This window comes from Strix uralensis, chromosome Z (assembly GCF_047716275.1).
Source record: "Strix uralensis isolate ZFMK-TIS-50842 chromosome Z, bStrUra1, whole genome shotgun sequence".
Taxonomy (NCBI): Eukaryota; Metazoa; Chordata; class Aves; order Strigiformes; family Strigidae; genus Strix; species Strix uralensis.
This window is the reverse complement of record NC_134012.1, coordinates 27996729-28015009: the sequence shown is the minus strand read 5'-3', so window position 1 is coordinate 28015009 and position 18281 is coordinate 27996729. Positions and strand designations below refer to the sequence as shown.

The following is an 18281-nucleotide window of genomic DNA, read 5'->3' as shown; positions in this document are numbered from 1 at the left end:
CTACTAAAGAAAAGAATATTAACGATACACTAGTGATTCTAAGAAGGTCTTGGTGAACATCATGCTTTTGAAGCAGACAGGTTTAAACTTTGTTGCCAAATCCCTAGAGTACAGGAATGGCTGAGTTTGAATTTCATTGGGTTTTTTGAGCATGCACTTCCAGGTGACCAGAAGTGGATGGTTTTTCTTTTTTTTTGTCTGAGAACTTGATAACAGTATGTGTCAGGACTAGACCAACCTAACATTTCACTTACTAGATTGCACTTGTATGCTCACAGAGCATATTTATCCAAACACATGGCTCCTAAGATCTTTCTCAGTAGAAATCCTGACTTTTGCATCCTGTTGCTTTCTTCAGATAGACATGTCTGTTACTGCTCAAAGGAGCTCTGCGAATCCCTTTTCTTGATGGTTAATTTAACAAGACTAACACAACACTGTATACGTTACAGAGTACACAAAACTGTACTGAATAATCTTCCTATGCTATTTTGTAATCTATTGTGACAAAGCAACTATATGCATTGCCTAAAGACAGTGGAACTTTATAGCTTATCATTAAAAGTACCTATTAAAATTTAGCATGATAATATTTTTTTAAAAAGCCTTCAAATACTCTTCCCACATTTTACTTTGTTACTAGGCTCAATGTTATTGCTATGATTACCAGACTGCATATATGGCTATCTTACACCACCTTTTCAATCTACTGCTATCTGTCTTCATAGATCATACAGTATAGTACTTATAATAGATACTTAAAGAGGAAATGACAGTGTGAGGGGCATCTTCAGTCAGAATACTTTTTGTCATTCTATTTTTGTCTTCAACTTTTCTGAGCTGCAATCTGTTGACAACTTGGAATAGAGCCGTATTTCTGTTACTGTGAGTTCTTAATCACATTAGCGAACCTTTAGGAAAATATTGAGATCCAGTGTAATTCTGTAGGAAAGGGTGCTGCTCATGGCAAGTCTTGCGTTCCTGAAATACATAAGGATAATAAAGGTCCCCCCATTCTGTTTATAATTTTGAGAATAAAATGGTATTCTGAAGCAACTGAAGAGGGATTTTTTTGCTCTAAATCCATGTATGAGGAAAGGTAGCTGCATGGACTTCCATGAGGCTTTCTAAAACAAATGGAAGAACCAACTGTTCAGAAATAAGGGCTGGCATGGAAGAATGCAGAAATTACTAATTTGGAAGTTGCAAGAGTCTTCCTGTGGTAGTTTAGCCCCTGCCGGGGTCTGAGACCACGCGGCCGCTACCCCTCCCCCACAAAGGGAGTGAAATACAAAGCCCCAAGACTGAAATAAGGAAAGGTTCAATACAACAATGCAATAGCAACACAACAAGCAACAACAATAACAGTAACAGTAATAGTGATAGCAATGAACAGAGCAAAATAGCTACCACATACAGCAGTTTGAAGCACGATGTACAAAACCACAAGTGCACCGCTCCCGCGCCAGGAAAAATGTGACCTGCCAGGATGTGACGGCTGCATGGTATCTGAATAACCCGGCTAGAGCTCCCCCCTCACTGCTGGGGAAATTTAACCCTATCCTGGTTAAACCAGGACACTTCCCTGAACTGGTTTGACAGTTATGTCTAAGAAACTGATGTAGCAGTACTCTACTTGGACTTTATGCAGGTATTTGATTATTTTTGGTTGAAGGAGAATTAAATTTTAATAGCAAGCTTAAAGATTGTATACTGAATCTCTGAATTACCATTCATGCTTGAAAAATGTGAAGGGTTTTTTTTTTTCTGTTATGGGTTCTACTTAATTACATCCTGTCACGTAATCAAGATTTGGAAGGGAAGCTTTTTCATCTTATTAAGTTGTACCTTTTTGTTCAAAAGTGCAAAGGGGGAGTAAAAAAAAAATTTAAAACAATCTATTCAGAGGAAACTGTCATTTATTATCCTGGGTCTCTGCAGTTTCTTGGTAATAATGTTCTCACTTAAACAATGAAGGGATTTAGAACCTTAATCATTAAGCATTAAGAAAGAAGTCTCTTAGCTTATTCTCAGGATAGCCTTAAGTAGTCTCTTATGTCTGTTTGTCCCCTGGTAGCATAGTCTGGTTTTGCGAACACACTTTGCAATGTTGGTAGCTGCTTCTGGACACTTAAAACTTCTATCTTACACATTTAATTTATTTTTATGTTGTGTAGTACATGCTTCAGAGGACCCAGGACCAAGATGAAAATGTGGCTTTGGAGGCGTGTGAGTTTTGGCTGACTTTGGCTGAACAGCCAATTTGTAAAGATGTATTATGTCGGCATCTTACTAAGTAAGTATTAAAAATTACAACTCCTGTTTATTTTGAAATAGTCATCTTTAAATTTTAGCTGACTTTATGTGGTTATTCTTATAGAGACTGTTTGTAGTGTGCAGTGTGCTTAGAAGAATTTTCCTGTAGCTAGTTCTTGTGCATAGTAAAAATGGCTATAGTGCAGAATTCATTGACAAGACTTCTGAGGTTTTCAGACCCAGTGACCTCCAGAAGCAACCTAAACTGTCACCGTGATGCTTTACCTTAAGCTTAACAGGCTGTTAGGCTTCATGTAGATGAAGATGTGCGAATGTGCACTTAAGCTCAAACAAACATATCCACATGATGTTACCTGTAATACCTGGTGTATCATGAACATGTTGTCTTGACTACTGGTGATATAGGCATCTCCGTTCAATGCTTCTATGTGCATAGTCATGCAAAGGGTTCCCTGTTTTATAAACAACATAGCAAAACAGCATGACATCACTTGGATTCAGGAATCCATTTTATATCAAGTGCTATTGCAATTTAAACTTGAAAGCATGTACAATGTGTTCCTTCATACTTCTGCAGTCTGATAGTAGTTTAAGTTTCAAAAACTGTTTTGTAAGTTTCCAAAAGTTATCCTCTAACTCAAAAGATAGGCCTTTGGTTGGGAATGACTATCCATGTTTGCAACTTAAACATCTGCATGTCTGCAACAGTGCTTGTAACTTTTTTTCCAGACTAATCTGAAGTCCTTTGCAATAGGAAATGAATTCTTCAGTGTTCTCAGTGAATGGATACTCTTTGTTTTTATATATACATGGAAGGTTTTTGAAATTACTAGGACAGTTCCCTCAAGATCTTGAGAGGAATAACAGAATCACAGACAGAAGAGGCACATTCTCTGCAAAAATAAGCGTTATAGATGTGAAGCAATTCAAAAGAAGAGCAAAATTTCAGTTTTTATAAGCAATTAGAAAGTAGAAAATTGAGATTAAAACATCCACTGTAGCAGTGGAGAAATAGGAGTTGAAAATGGGAGATCCAATGTTATGAGAAATAGTTTTAAAGTTTTAAAATAGTTTTATTTAATTCCTGCTCTTGTAGCTCAAGACAAAAGAATGATAGCACAATTCTTGAGTCTACCCACCCCCTTCCTAACACTGATGTGTTTATACTGAGAATACAAGTTAACTAGTAGCATTAATCCTCTTCCGGCCTACATGAACATTCAAAGTGCAACAGTATCATACTCAGGCTTTCTATTTTTTAAAAAAAAAGTTTCAAATTTCTAGAAAAACAAGAGTAACATTGCATTTCTCTCATGGTCTTTCAATATCATGTTTGTTGAAAGCAGCTTATTTGTTTGACTAGGGAGCTATGTAAGTTTGTCAGCACTTGATGATAATCTTAAGATTCGTATTAAATTAAATTTAAATTAAGTGGGACAAGATCTAAAAACCTGTTCATGTGGTATCTTAACATCTTGTTCTGTTTTGCTCCTGTAGGCTCTCTTACACAATACATAGCTCCTGCATGCTTCATGAAGTATGCTGCAAAAATGCCAGTGAATTATTATAATGTGTATACTTACTATTCCTTCATTCAAAGTTCAGAAGGTTATGTGCCATTGCAGTGCATGAATATTACTGATGGCCTGATACCTTCAAAAACAATAATTCTTAGCTCCAGAATAAAGGGAGATTGAGCCTGTCACTGGTGCTGGGTCTGTCCATGGTCATTATTAGCTTGATTTGGCTTGTAATATATATTTTTATGGAATTTTTTTGTGGGTGTGTGTGTTATGTGATGTATTTGACTTTTTTCCCTTCATACATTTTTTTAGCTCTACATCTGTACTGTTGGGAGCGAGTCCCATAGTCATAACCAGTTTAACAACAAAATAAATCCTAATATAAATTAGTCAAGATCTCTACAATGTTGAGGGCTTGTTTTACTGAAGTAATCACAAAAGGATAGGAGGGCTTAATGTAGTTAGGCTTCCGTCTTTAAGAGTAGTAAGGCAGAGTCTTCAGCCACAGGTAAGTAGTGACAAGTGCTATTGATGACAGCCAATTTGTTTATCATGCATATTATGGGAGTTTGAATTCTTAAGTTTAAAATTCAGTTGTGCCATCTGGCTACCCCTCGTTAAAAGTTTGTTGTTTGAAATTAATGCTTTTTCACATTACAAAGTATTGATGAACCTTATGATATGGAGCTTGGTTTGAGTACTAGTTTTTGTTATCAGGCTAAGATGTTTTGGTTTTTTTTTTTTTATTTTGGGTTGGTGGGGATGAGGGTTACAACCAAAATTATGGCCCAGGTAACTGAAACTGGCTTGCTTTTTTATGTGTTATTTTGACATGTACCAATATTTCTTTGTAGGTTGATACCTGTGCTGGTAAATGGTATGAAATATTCAGAGATTGATATTATTCTGTTGAAGGTGAGCATCAGTTTCTTTTAGTCTGTAAGAACACCTGATTAGCTTCTGATCTGTAAACCAGAATGATTCAGATCAGAATGGGTAGATCTGGCCTACCATCTGTTCAATGGAGAATTAGTTTTCTGGATCAAGGTGTGCTGTTCCAGATACTAAATGCAACTGCTGGCATATTTGTTGAAAATAATCTGCAGGCTTTCCTGCTTTGCCCCTGCCCCCGCCCACCCAGCTTAGCAGAGCTGTGATACTATTACTCATGAACTACTGCAAAAATGCAGCCTTAAAAAAATCTTCAGAATTAGTTCTAATGCCTTGTAGATTGAATAAGCAGCTTTTTCCATGACTACATTTTAGAATATGTCTGTGTAGCAGAATTTCTTTATAACTTCTTCTTTCTATTTCATTCCCATCAGGAGTAATTTCTTAACAAGAAGTATATTTTGTGTGTGAGTTTACGTCTCTTACTTCTATCTTCCTGTCATTTTTCTGGTAAATGAGGCAGCAGAATGCAGGAACAATGGCATTTTTAGTTAGCTGGGAAGTGCAAGTGGGATCTGAATCTTCTATATGCTTGTAAAATCTTGAACTAAAACTACATTCTTAACTTTCTTGAGCAGTATGGTTGGACTAGTATATCTGATTAAACATTTTGATGACAGGGGGATGTTGAAGAAGACGAAGCTATTCCAGATAGTGAACAGGACATAAGACCTCGTTTTCATCGTTCACGGACGGTGGCTCAGCAACATGAGGAAGATGGTATTGAAGATGATGACGATGATGATGATGAACTTGATGATGATGATACTATTTCTGACTGGAATTTAAGTATGTCAGAGTAACGTTAAAATATTTTATAACAGAGCTACTTGTGTAATACAAGGACCTCAGTAAAAGAGGACTTCTAGGAATGCTGAGGCCTTGCTTTTGAATACAAAAAGAACTATCTGATAAATAATTGGTGGATGAGGTAGAGGGGGAGTCTTTCAGGTGACACTTAGGCTATGTAACTGTGTTGGCAAAAGATGGCCATCTGTAAGCTTGTTTCTTATTTCAAATACAACAGATTGAGCTACAAATATTTACTGGATGCAGTTCAACAGAACTTTAGGATTTTCATTCTACAAGATAAGAAGTCATGTATCACCTGTTTAACTTCAGTTTAAAAAAAATTCTTACACACTGATCTCTGGAGGAAGCTTAATAATGCTTGGTTTTACTTCAGCCTTCCCTCTAAAATTAGTTTGTGGATTGTTTTTTTTCCTATGTGAACATGCCACTACTGACAGCCATTACTGGTAGTTTTTTTCTGTGTGAGGAATTTACTTCTGACTAGAGTATAGTACCTTAGTTATAAAGAGAGAAGATAGCTATGAGGAAACCACAGTTCTGATGACCAGTGTATGGGCATGGTGGTTTAGGCCCTTCCAGGACTCGAGACCACACTGCCGCTGCCCCTCCCCCACCCTCGGACCGGACGGGGCAGGGAGTGAAATACAAACCCCGGGGTTGAGATAAGGAGAGTTTTAATACAACAGTGTAACAACAACAAACCAAACAACAACAATAACAACAGTAATAACAATGAACAGAACAAGGGATATACTGATACAGCAGTGAGGGAAAATGACCGCACACCACGCATTTACCAATCTTCCCGCGCTTGGGCGCCAGGATGTGACGTCAGCATGGTATTGAATAACCTGGCTAGAGCTCCCTCCCCACTGCTGGGGAGACTTAACCTTATCCTAGCTGAACCAGCACAATGGGTCAAAGGACCTTTAAGCCAATAGACCATGTGGTAAGGAAAGAAAACACCACAATCTGGTTTTTAAGCTCAGTGATAGAAAATAGCTATTGAAGTTCTGACAAATCAGACTTAAATGTACTTTGCAAGCAGCCTCATTGTGGAATAATGTTTTGAGATTTGGACACATCCATATACTGTGGGGTTTTTTTTCCAAGGCCCCAAGTTTTCACAACAGGTGAATGTACCTTGAAGCTTATGGTCAAACAATTTTGAGACATATCTGAATTTTTTTTTAATTATTATTATTGGTGGTGTTGTTTTCCTTTTACAAGAAAATGTAAGTGTGTATATATTTGTTTCCATAAAACCTCTTTTTTTTAAAAAGGTATAGTGTTAGATTCATAATGCTGTTCTTGTCACTGCTGTGTGTAGAGATGGCAGAATTAAATACATATTTTCTGAAAAAGATAGCTGAAATGACAGAGGGTGCTCTGTAGTCCACAGTTTTAAGATGGTGAGGAAGCTAAAGTTGCCCAAGAATGGTAGCCTGAAAGAGAAAGAGCAGAACAGTTAAGAAATCTGTATTGACATATGTTATCTGGATTTGAGAGAATTTGGACTATCTGAAAATCAGAACTGTGTGCCTATCCAGTGTTCTATATTTGACTTCCCATTTGAAAAGAGAGGAATCATCAGCGCAGCTTGACAATTAGCAGCATTGCTTACTAATGAGAGCAGTTGGATCGTTTATGACAGATTAAGAAGGAACTGAGATCATAATAAGCAAAAAGTGCAGTATAAATTCTGTAATACAATCATTCTTTATAAAATCACCTTAGTGTTATTTTTTCTTGACATGACAACACCACAGCAGAAAATCTGAGTAAGGATTCTGAATCCTGTTTTGAAGTTGTTCCTGATTTTTCTTTCATGAGCTTCTGTTTGCTAAAAACATGGGATTGACACTTTCAAACAAATTTTGAGGTGTATCATATTGGTGCGTCACAGAATCAGAGCAGAGGCCAGCAAGTTTCTTCCAGTCTCTAGAGTTGGATGATTTTGTCTTTTTTTCACTTTGAGACATGGATCATGTTTGAGTATTTCCTTTTGAATCAAATGCTAGTATTTTTAGGCTATTTCTCCATTCTCCTTAGTTTCTCTGTTACATCTGTGTCACAGACGTTCCCTCTCCCTGTTCTCTCTCCCTTAGTATCACACCATCCTGAAAGCATGTAGTGTATATAATGTTGCTATATAATGGTGTCGTTCCTGTCAGTGTATGTATGTTCATTGTAGATTGAATAAGCAGCTTTTTCCATGACTACATTTTAGAATATGTCTGTGTAGCAGAATTTCTTTATAACTTCTTCTACACCCTCAATGTATATGTCCTTTTAGTGGCTATTTAAGAGCTGCAAAACTGGCTTTGAGAGCTGTGGCTTTGCACCAGAGCACTGTGGATCACTGTGTATTGCAATGAAATGGAAGTATGTTTCCTCCTAATGCCTTGAGACTCCACTGGCAGCTCAAAGTTGTATTGCCTAACTACAACTACTCGTATAATAAACCAGAGATTAACACTGTTAATTCCCCTCAGGGAAATGTTCTGCTGCTGCTCTAGATGTCCTAGCCAATGTATTTCGTGATGAACTTCTGCCACACATCTTGCCTCTTTTGAAGGAATTGCTTTTCCATCCGGAATGGGTAGTTAAAGAATCTGGTATCCTTGTTCTTGGAGCAATTGCTGAAGGTAAGACAACACTGCATATTAGGTTGTTGAATTTTTGATTGGTTCCAAAGTGTCTCTGTGATTTCTTCCTGGTGAATTTACTTATACAAACAAGTAATGTCATTAGCTGGCTTGGTTTTGGTGGTTAATGTCTGCATCTACTAATTGGTGACTTCAGTTTATTTAAGTTTTCATTTTCAAATCTATCCATGTTTGGGAGGCTAAATGTCTTAGATAATTTCTTTTACTTCTCCCTTTCTTAACTCTGCAGCATATATTTATTGGTGTCTCATTAAATACTACACTGATTTCATGGAAGAGGAATATTTAATAAATTTGGGCCTTATATTTCATTGAAGAGTTTTCAGAAATGGAGAAGACCATTTCAGTGACTTCAGTGCTCTGAGCTGCTTTTTGTGGATGGTTCTCCAATTTAAATATGATAATTTTATTACTTTGTACTTACAGTCTTGCTTGACTTTTTGCCTGCATTTCCAGCATGTCTGTCCCTTTTGCAAGCTGAAGGAATACATCTTGGTTTATGCCTGGATTACTTTCCTTTTCCCACAGTGCCTAGTGAACATCCTTTTTTCTTTGTTAATAGAAAAATTTTGTTGTTTTTGATTTCAAGTCAAGACAGATAAAAGTTAGTACTTCTCACAGATCTCTGTATTATTGCCCTTGCTGACTTGAAATGTCTAGTTTTTATAGCTGGTCAGTATTTCTATGATATTAGGAGAAAACAAGAAGAAATTTAATTTCTTAAGGAATCCTTTCTAATAGTGTGATGATTTGTTGTCAAGACCAAGTCTTTCTCTATTTGTCGTCTTGGTTACTCTGGGGAGACTGATGTAGGATCTCCAAGCTTTATAAATTCACATTATTTGGATGTACTGGCCGTACTCCATTTAGTAAAACAGAATTTCTGAGATTGGGGAAACACTGAAGTAGAAGTGTAGTTGAAATTAATGTAAGTTTAGTTGGGGATTTTAATTATTGTTTATGTAAGGTTTCCTTTTAGGACTTTATATTAATAAGGTACACTTGCTTTGTGTATTGTTGAAATGTATTCCTGTGTGGTAGAGAATGAAAATGTCCCTTCTAGGAAAGAGAAAAAAATAGAACTTTTTGTTAATTCTGGTACTGCAATAGCTATTTTTTGCCTTCTAGGCTGCATGCAGGGTATGATTCCATATCTTCCTGAGCTGATCCCTCACCTTATTCAGTGCCTCTCCGACAAAAAGGCTCTTGTGCGCTCCATTACATGCTGGACTCTTAGTCGCTATGCACACTGGGTAGTTAGTCAACCCCCAGACACATACTTGAAGCCATTAATGACTGAGTTGCTAAAGCGTATCCTGGATAGCAACAAGAGAGTACAAGAAGCTGCCTGCAGGTAAGCCAAAACTTAGGCAAAAAACACTATTTGTGACACTGCTTTTTTCATGGGAAACTATTTTAATGCCTTTATCAATGAATGCGTGAGTCCATTTCTAGCTCTTAATGTATTTTTCTCTTTTAAATTGGTGTAGATGCAGCTTCTTCTAGAGTAGTTACAAATTACTCCAAGTTGTAATAATATGAAAAAAGTCAATTTGTATTTCTCCTGTCCAGTTTGACTCAGAGTATATGAGTCACCAAACCAAATAATTTATTGTAGTAAAAGTAAATTACCTGTTTGTGAAACTTGTTTATTTTCAATGTGATATTTCATTGACCAGAAATCTGGCTTTTTTTAATAAGGTCGGTACTGATTGCAATGGAAAGTTGTACTAACATTGGATTACTTTATTGTTTATATTTAGCTCAGGGTTACCAAAACATTTGGATTATGATTATTTCAAGGGATATTCCCTTTCTCTTGAAGGGAGATCCTGGGAGATAAGATTCCCTTCTCCCACTTGTCTGCTAATATTTTTAAAAAATATATAAATTAATGGCTCCATTAATGGACAGAGCATTAATGGAATGAGTGCACTCTTGTGCAGGAAACTCATCAAATAAAGCTTTTACATGTCAGTTTGTGTGGGGCAGGAGTGTACACAGCAGACTGCCAAGAAGGTTTCTTCATAAAGTAGAGTTAGATGTATCTGGTTGTATTCTTAACAGTTGAAACATGCAGTTTTTTGAAATAGTAGGAACAACAACACCACTACTACTACTATTATTATAACACCCCACCCACAAATACCATTAGTGTCTAAGGACAGGGCTGAGGTCAAAGATCTTGTGCTAAGCTTTGCACAAAAGAGGTAGATGTATCCTTGCCTGAGAACAGATACAATGAATTTAATGAAATGTACTTGGTAAGATTTGAGTATTAAACACTGTTTCCTCTTTGTCTCTAAACCTTTTCAGACATTGGGCTTGCAAATTTGTTGGGCTTTAACATCTGTTCCATTCTGTCTTTTCATAGTGATAGTCTTCTGTTCCTTCCTGAATGAGCAGGAAAATGGTGATATAAGACTATTGTTTCCCACATTTTTAGATCCAAGGAATCAGATTATGTGCAAATTGTATTAAAAACAACAACCAAAAAAACCCACCCACACACACAAAAAAAACCCAAAACAAAAAAAACCACAACAACAAAAACCCCACACTTCTGTTCATACTTTCCTGTCCAAAACATGGTTAAAATGTGCATGTAGTTCAACACAGCTGTGTTGCAATTGTTAAATAACCTCATGTGGGGCTTATGAAGGAAGTGCAGTGAGCAGTGGAAACTGTTGAAGTAATAAGAAAGAGATAAAATGGAAATACTAAAAAAATACACCTGATTTTTATTTAAAGTTCAATATCAAATTTATAGTGTGTTTTGAAATGCTTTCTTTAGGGCAGACATTCATTAAAATTATTGTTGCAGCTGAAAAATAAACTGTCTAGGAAACTCCAAGGGAAATGTAGAGCTGTTACAACTCAAAACATACTTCATAGCTTTCTGAATTGTAAGGAAATGCAATGATCCTTCTTGGAGAGGAGCAAAAAGCTGCATCCCTACAATGAATAGTTGCACATGTCATTTAAGTCTACCAAATTGAAAACTGGTCATAGGAACTGTATGTTTTTATCACTAAATTCTGTATCATAGCAGATGTCTAACGTTCATTTCGGTACTGTTGAGAAACTGCTCCTTTAGTTCGTGACACCCAAAAAGGTACTTTACTGAAACGTGTTTTCCTGCTCACATCATATGCCTTTCTGAAAGAATACTTCAGAATAATATAATAAAGTAATAAATGAATAAAATAAGAATGCTAGCCACTTAGTGGTCACAATTGTATTGTGTTAAAAAGGCATTTCTGTATTTGGTAGCATGCTAGTAGGAGATTATCCATCTCATGCTGTGATGCATGTATTTTTAGTGCAGGGACAGGCTAATAATAATCTTGTTGGCATAAGCTAGACCAGTAAATCCTCAATAGCTCATAATTTTTTCCTTTCCTTAATGTTTCTCTGAAGCAGCATGTCTGGTGCATGGGGGTTTTTTTCTTTGCTGTGGGTGGGTTTTAATGCTGTTGTTCAAACTGTGTGTCAGCACCTTGCTGACAGACAACCTGAACAGTTTCCACAATGCTGTGATATGTGATTTGACCAAGGCAGGCTAAAGTTGTTCATGCCCTGTCTTTGCTTTTAGTTTTCAATCTTTCTGTATCTATTTTTCTATGTAGTGAACTGCTGAGCATACAGGCTGAGTTTGGTGTTGTACTAGCACAACAGCTCTATGGCTTCTAGGTGCTGCTACAGCATACATTAAAGACAGTGGGCCGTTTTTACCTTAAGTAAACAGCTTTTGTTAAGATTCCTACTACTTCAGTTAGTATATTGTAACTTGTGTACAGTAATGCTTTTCTCAGTGGGGGCTTCCTGCATATACGTAAAGGAGTTTATGACAATATTTTTAAGTTTTGTTCATCACAATGTAGGAGCTGAATCCTTCTGTGCTCAATCAAAATAGATCGAGGTTCTCAGTAATGCCATTTTGAAAATGTATCTTGGATGAATTTGAGGATTAATTAGAGTTTTATGTTTAAGCAGAAATGCATAGTGTGGGGCATTTTGGGGTTGTCTTGTTTTGTTTTTTCCAAGACACTAACTGACCTGTTTTTTTGTCCATCAGTGCCTTTGCTACTCTGGAAGAGGAGGCTTGTACAGAGCTTGTTCCTTATCTTGCGTATATACTTGACACTTTGGTCTTTGCATTTAGTAAATACCAGCATAAAAACCTGCTCATTCTTTATGATGCTATAGGAACTCTAGCAGATTCTGTAGGACATCATCTAAATAAACCAGTGAGTATACCTTATGTTCTGTAGAAGCACTCATCATAATTGAAAAACTGGTTCACCGTTTTGTAGTGTGCTTTGTATGTTATAAAACAGAAATGCTGATATTTCTGTGCAAGTTTTGATAATACTAAATATTTACAGGTAACATACATAGACTGCATGTAATTTTCCCACTACATGAATATTTGCTATCTTGAATAAATGATTGTGTGTGTTCTGGCTTGTGAAATGTGCTTCTCATTGTGATTTTTTTCTCGGAATTTTTCAGCTCAGAGGAGATGCATATATCAGTATAGACATGAAATGGGACTTCAGAGAAATTGGTGGAATGTGTGTTTTAATTTCTAATAACGCTTTTTTTAATAACCACTTTAAGTATAGCTAAGCTGCTGTGTGTGTCTCTTTCCAATGTATTGGAGCACATCATCACTAGAAATTGCTTTATCAGAAATTGAGACAGGCATTCATTTTATATATTAAAGCACAGAATCCTTTGGACTAAGTACAGATAACACAGGCAAATATAGTGGGGTGTTTTTAGTGTACATATATTAATTAATAGAATATGCATACATGTCACGTGTCCATCTTCTTATGATGGTTATTGTTTTATTCTAGTGTGTCTATGTCATGTGAAGCACTATAAATAAGCCAAATTTCAATTTGAGTTGTTTCCATGGCATTTTACTTGCAATCTGAGACTCCAGACCATCAAAGGACCACTTTTTCAGTCTCTCTCTGGCCCTGGCCACCTTGACATTTGACAGTACCAGGAGGAAGCTAAATGGGAGCTCATGGTGATGGTGGGACTTTCTTCAGTCACTTAAAGTTTTATATCTTTGGACACAGCATTAGCTGGCAGCACCTGTTGGGTGTTTAGATACTTTCTGGGAGAACAGCATTATAGGGGTGCCTTGCTCAGTGTCCTTGTGACTAGATTGATAACAGCCCAGGCAACTAGACTGATACCAAACCTAGTGGAAAAGATTCATTCTGCAGAGGTACTTAAGTGCTTCAGCAAAAAATCTTAAGATGCAAATTGTAAATATTAAACTACTTCTACATATTGCAACAATGATTGAATAACAGTACATCCAAGATTTTTTTGCTGAAAAAGTAGAATATGTATCCGTTCTTAAAACATCCATTTTCTAGCTTTGAAATAAAATAGTATGCAGTGAAGTGTTTCAGCAGCTGATGCATTTTCGTCCTAAACAGGAGTATATTCAGATGCTAATGCCTCCATTAATCCAGAAGTGGAACATGTTGAAGGATGAAGATAAAGATCTCTTCCCTTTATTAGAGGTAAATGATAAAAGAATCCAGATTTAACAACTTATTTTAGGAATTACACTTTACTAAAGATGCTCCTACTAGAAAGTATGACTATAAAAGCTGTCAGTGTTAGATATTTCCCATTATGGAGAAAATACTCTGTCTCTAGTAAGAAAATTTTGTGACTGAGGAAATGTCATTAGTTTTAACAGAAATATTTTAGATTTTTTTCTGCCATTCCAGAGTGTTTTCTTTGATGGGATTCTTTTAGGGGGAAAAAAAAAAAATTCCATCCTTCTTCTATTCTTATCTTCTCTCCCGTTGCTCTCCCTTCATCCCTCCATTAAAACTGTTGTCAGATAAGATGAAGGTATGAACCAGATAATGTAGTCTATTCTCTGTACTTTCCAAGTGTGAAGCAGAAAAGCATCTCTAGAAAAATTAGTTTTGTAACTCTTAAGTAATGTTAGGGCTTGTACATGATCAAGATACTGAAGCTTACTGTAAGTGCTGGCTGAATTATCATGACTGTTTTTGTATGTGCTTTCTTGGCTATCTCTAAGAAGATACTGCTGCTGAGAAATTTTCTCAACTGGCATATGTAAGAGAGAGTAGCAACTTGCTGATAGTTGCCTTGGCTCAGCTAATTGGTACTGCCTTTCTAGGTCGTGTTTACTTAATCAGTTACATGTTGGTATATTTAAAATGCTGTTACCTTTTAACTTGCCTCTCACAACCAAAAGCCAATTGAGAGATGTGAGGGCAGGTAGTGACTGTTTTCTCTCTGTTGCTTGTTTGTTGGTTTTTTTTTTTAATTCTAGTGCCTGTCGTCAGTTGCTACTGCCTTGCAATCTGGCTTTCTTCCATACTGTGAACCTGTGTACCAGCGTTGTGTAAATCTGGTGCAGAAGACCCTTGCACAAGCCATGGTATTTTTCTACTTTATTCCAGTGTTTTCAGAGTATCTCTGTAAACCAGTGTATTAACTATGTAAAATTATGGGTTTGCAGGGAGATTTGTAGTATAACCATTGAATATCTAAATGAAGCTGCAGTTCTGAAACTTTTTTTTAATGCATACCCTTGAGAAAATCTAATACTCATTTTGAAAACGTGTACTTGTTTGTTGCAGTTGCATAATGCTCAGCCAGACCAATATGAGGCTCCAGATAAAGATTTCATGATTGTGGCTCTTGATTTACTCAGTGGTTTAGCTGAAGGACTTGGAGGCAACATTGAACAGCTAGTGGCTCGCAGCAATATCCTGACACTAATGTACCAATGTATGCAGGTGAGACGAGTAACCTGTTTGATCCAAGGATTTTCTTTCTTCAAAGAATCAGAAACACTTGTAGAATTGTAATATTTTTCTTCCTCTCTTTAGGATAAAATGCCTGAGGTACGGCAGAGTTCTTTTGCATTGTTAGGTGATCTGACAAAGGCGTGTTTTCAGCATGTTAAGCCTTGCATCGGTATGTTTCTTTTACAGATTAAACAATTAACTTGTTTTACAAACTGGCAAGAGGCTCATTTAGCCATTGTTAAGCTCCCTTTTCTGTGGGTTGCCTTTTCATGGTGTTGTGAGTTTTTGTTCTTCTTTATCAGCAAGGGCCTGTAGTCTTTTCTCCTTTGAATTCTGTGTTTAAAAGACATGTTCTTATTTTTGTGGACAGTGCAAAAGTTCATTTTTTACCTTGATTTTATAATGTAACAGACTACCTGTTGTGGTGAAATACAGCAAAACAGATGTACTTAGACTTCAGTCGCTTGCTTTGATGAATTCTTGAATTTGTAGCTTTTTTTGTCATTCTTGAATTTATTGTTACATAAAATTACATATATGTATATTGAAATCAGAAAACTTGGCTAGAAGGTAGGATTTGGTTTAGTTTTTTGCTTTGTTTTTAATTTCAGTAGGAAAGTAGCATCAGTTATACACTTCCATATTTGCTGTCTCTTTCTACAGAGATACACTTGCTAAATGAGCGCTTCGGCGGGCTTGGAATTTAAAATTTGGCAGATGTTATAATTATCTTTGTGACTAATTTTTTCTTAAATTTTAATCCAAGATGTGATTGCCTTCTAGGCTTCCATTGTTTTTTGAAGCATAGCTGAATACATAGCTGTCCAGGTGATTTCAGCGTTGTTCAACTATATTATAAAACTACAAGTACTTGTTGCTGTGGTTTTTTTTCTTCTCCTTTCTTACCCTCTCTCCCCCCACCCCAGCAAGGAAAGGGGAGAAAAAGGGTGTCTAGAGTTACATAAAGATAAAGCCTATTAGAAACATTTTAAAATCATAATTTGAGAAGGTTTGCACTGATCTGCTTAGTTTCTAAAATGCAGATTAATCTGATATATAGCGGAAATATAGCTCTTGTTAATTTATGTGTAACACTTTCCAAGCATTTCGATAGGCTGATGTGATTTTTTTTTAAAGACACTTTTTTTCCCATGATCTTATAATAATGGTACAAGATGGTTGTATTTTGTGATGAGATTTTAAAATGTTGTTCTTTCTAGCTGATTTCATGCCAATTTTGGGAACCAACCTAAACCCTGAATTCATTTCTGTGTGTAACAATGCCACCTGGGCAATTGGAGAAATCTCCATCCAGATGGGTAAGATTTAATTTTTTCTTTGAATCTCTGCACATGTAGCATGGTTTGTCTGTGTGGTTTGGGGGTTTTTTTAGTGATACTTTCATGTTAAAAATTAAATTAAATTTGAGATTCTTGTCCTTGGTAGTAAGTTCAATGTACCAAATCTATTTAGTTTATGTATATTAATGGTCATTTTCTTCTGAATCTTTTTTTTTGGCTGTTCCAGGTATAGAGATGCAGCCTTATATTCCAATGGTGTTGCACCAGCTTGTAGAAATAATTAACAGACCCAACACACCAAAGACGTTGTTAGAGAACACAGGTACCCAAAAACTGAACCATACATGGTGAAGGGAATTAGAGAATCTTTTTATAATTATTTTGAAAATTGAATAGGGGAACCACACCAGAACTGATTTTATTGCTATGTATTTGGCTTTTATAAGCAAAAGCAACTCTGTTTTGCAGAAGCTCTTACAAGTCTCAGTCTTGCAGCAAACCATCTATCATATATCTAGATTCTTAAAGTTATTGCTTTCTCACTTTTATAACATTTATTATCGTCTGTTTGATTAAATATTCTGATTTTATTTATGTATTGAATATGACAAATGTATGCAGTAACACTTAAAAGACTTAGTTCAGACTGATTTTAATAAATGCATGTCCTTACACGTGTACTGTATATATATGTCTAGTGTTTGAAACAAATGTGATTGGCATTTATAAAACAAATAATGAACTATCTGAATTTACAAAAAGCACTAAGATAAACTTGTACTATCATGCACAAAAATCTAGATCTGTGATGGCAGTTTTACCACCACATAACTGAAATTATGTATAACTTATATTACCTTAATATAAGTACTTAATAACAGATTTCTGAAAAGAATTCAAACAGCGGCATGCATGTTTTATGTTCTGGCCTACAGCTTTGCCTTCCAAATTAGGAGCAATCCCCAAATGCCTTACTGAATCAGAATTTCTGAGGCTTGTTTCTTTTGCATTTATAGAGGGCACGTTCTGGTATGAAGAGCACCTTCCATACTTCAGCAAAACTTTATTAATAATTTGACAGGTTTCTGGTTTACTATTTTACTAATTGAGAATCTTTTTTTTTCTGTTTGAAAACTGTCTTCTAAGAAAATGACAGTTTATTCTTTATACCTGACATGATTGAAAATGATGCAAATTCAGTGACAGAGTTACATTTTTGAGCTAAGCAAGAGATAAATTGGAGAGCGATTATCAATGCATATTTTCACTCCGGTATTCTCTAAACTTAAAAGCTGCACTTTCATTGCTCCCCTCCCCCTACCTACATTTAGTATGGAAGGTGAACTTGAAGGAAAAATTAGGTTGTCTGGCATATTATAGGTACTACTTTTTGAAAAGAGAATTTTGGAGCAAATACCTTCTTGTGAAATATACCATATAATAGTACAGCAATATAAATTTTCTTTCCCTCCACCCCTGCCCTGATCCCCTTCCTCTGCACTGATGGATGTGTAATACCTGTAACTGAGAGGCATCCAGTACATAAATGTTTGCTTCCATCATTGTTAGAGAACTTTTGGAAGCATCCAAACACTGACTTTTTTTTTTATTCTCTTAATAGTTACTTTAAATGTGGATGCATAACTGCAAATAAATGTTGAGTGTGGTGTACTTATAATAAGTTTGTTGTAGGATATTGTGCTGCATGCCACTAGTATGTGCAAGAATATTACTGTTTTCTGCTTTAGCTTGCTATGCAATGAGCTATGAAAACACTTCTATGGAAACATGAGACCACCCTAAGTAAAAGTAATTGCGTAAAAAATAACCAGTACATGCCAGAAAGTTGAGGTTTGACAGAGATTACTATTCCTTGTACAGACTGTAGCTGTGAGAATTTGCAGATAAAACTTAAAAGTGTAT

General features: G+C 36.1%; 1 protein-coding gene across 3 annotated transcripts in view; it reads left to right on the top strand.

Annotated features, from left to right (window-relative positions):
- Positions 1-18281, top strand: part of TNPO1 (transportin 1) — a 62476-nt gene that overhangs the window by 31377 nt on the left and 12818 nt on the right. For all 3 annotated transcript variants that reach the window (XR_012627230.1, XR_012627231.1, XM_074857111.1), the window contains exons 9-20: positions 2178-2296; positions 4655-4715; positions 5372-5540; positions 8060-8212; positions 9362-9587; positions 12312-12483; positions 13699-13785; positions 14577-14684; positions 14887-15045; positions 15139-15226; positions 16278-16376; positions 16585-16680. Coding sequence is in view for 1 of the 3 variants with exons in the window: in XM_074857111.1 (XP_074713212.1) it covers positions 2178-2296; positions 4655-4715; positions 5372-5540; positions 8060-8212; positions 9362-9587; positions 12312-12483; positions 13699-13785; positions 14577-14684; positions 14887-15045; positions 15139-15226; positions 16278-16376; positions 16585-16680 (1537 nt within the window). In the remaining 2 variants the exon portion in view is untranslated. The remainder of the gene's footprint in view (positions 1-2177; positions 2297-4654; positions 4716-5371; positions 5541-8059; positions 8213-9361; positions 9588-12311; positions 12484-13698; positions 13786-14576; positions 14685-14886; positions 15046-15138; positions 15227-16277; positions 16377-16584; positions 16681-18281) is intronic.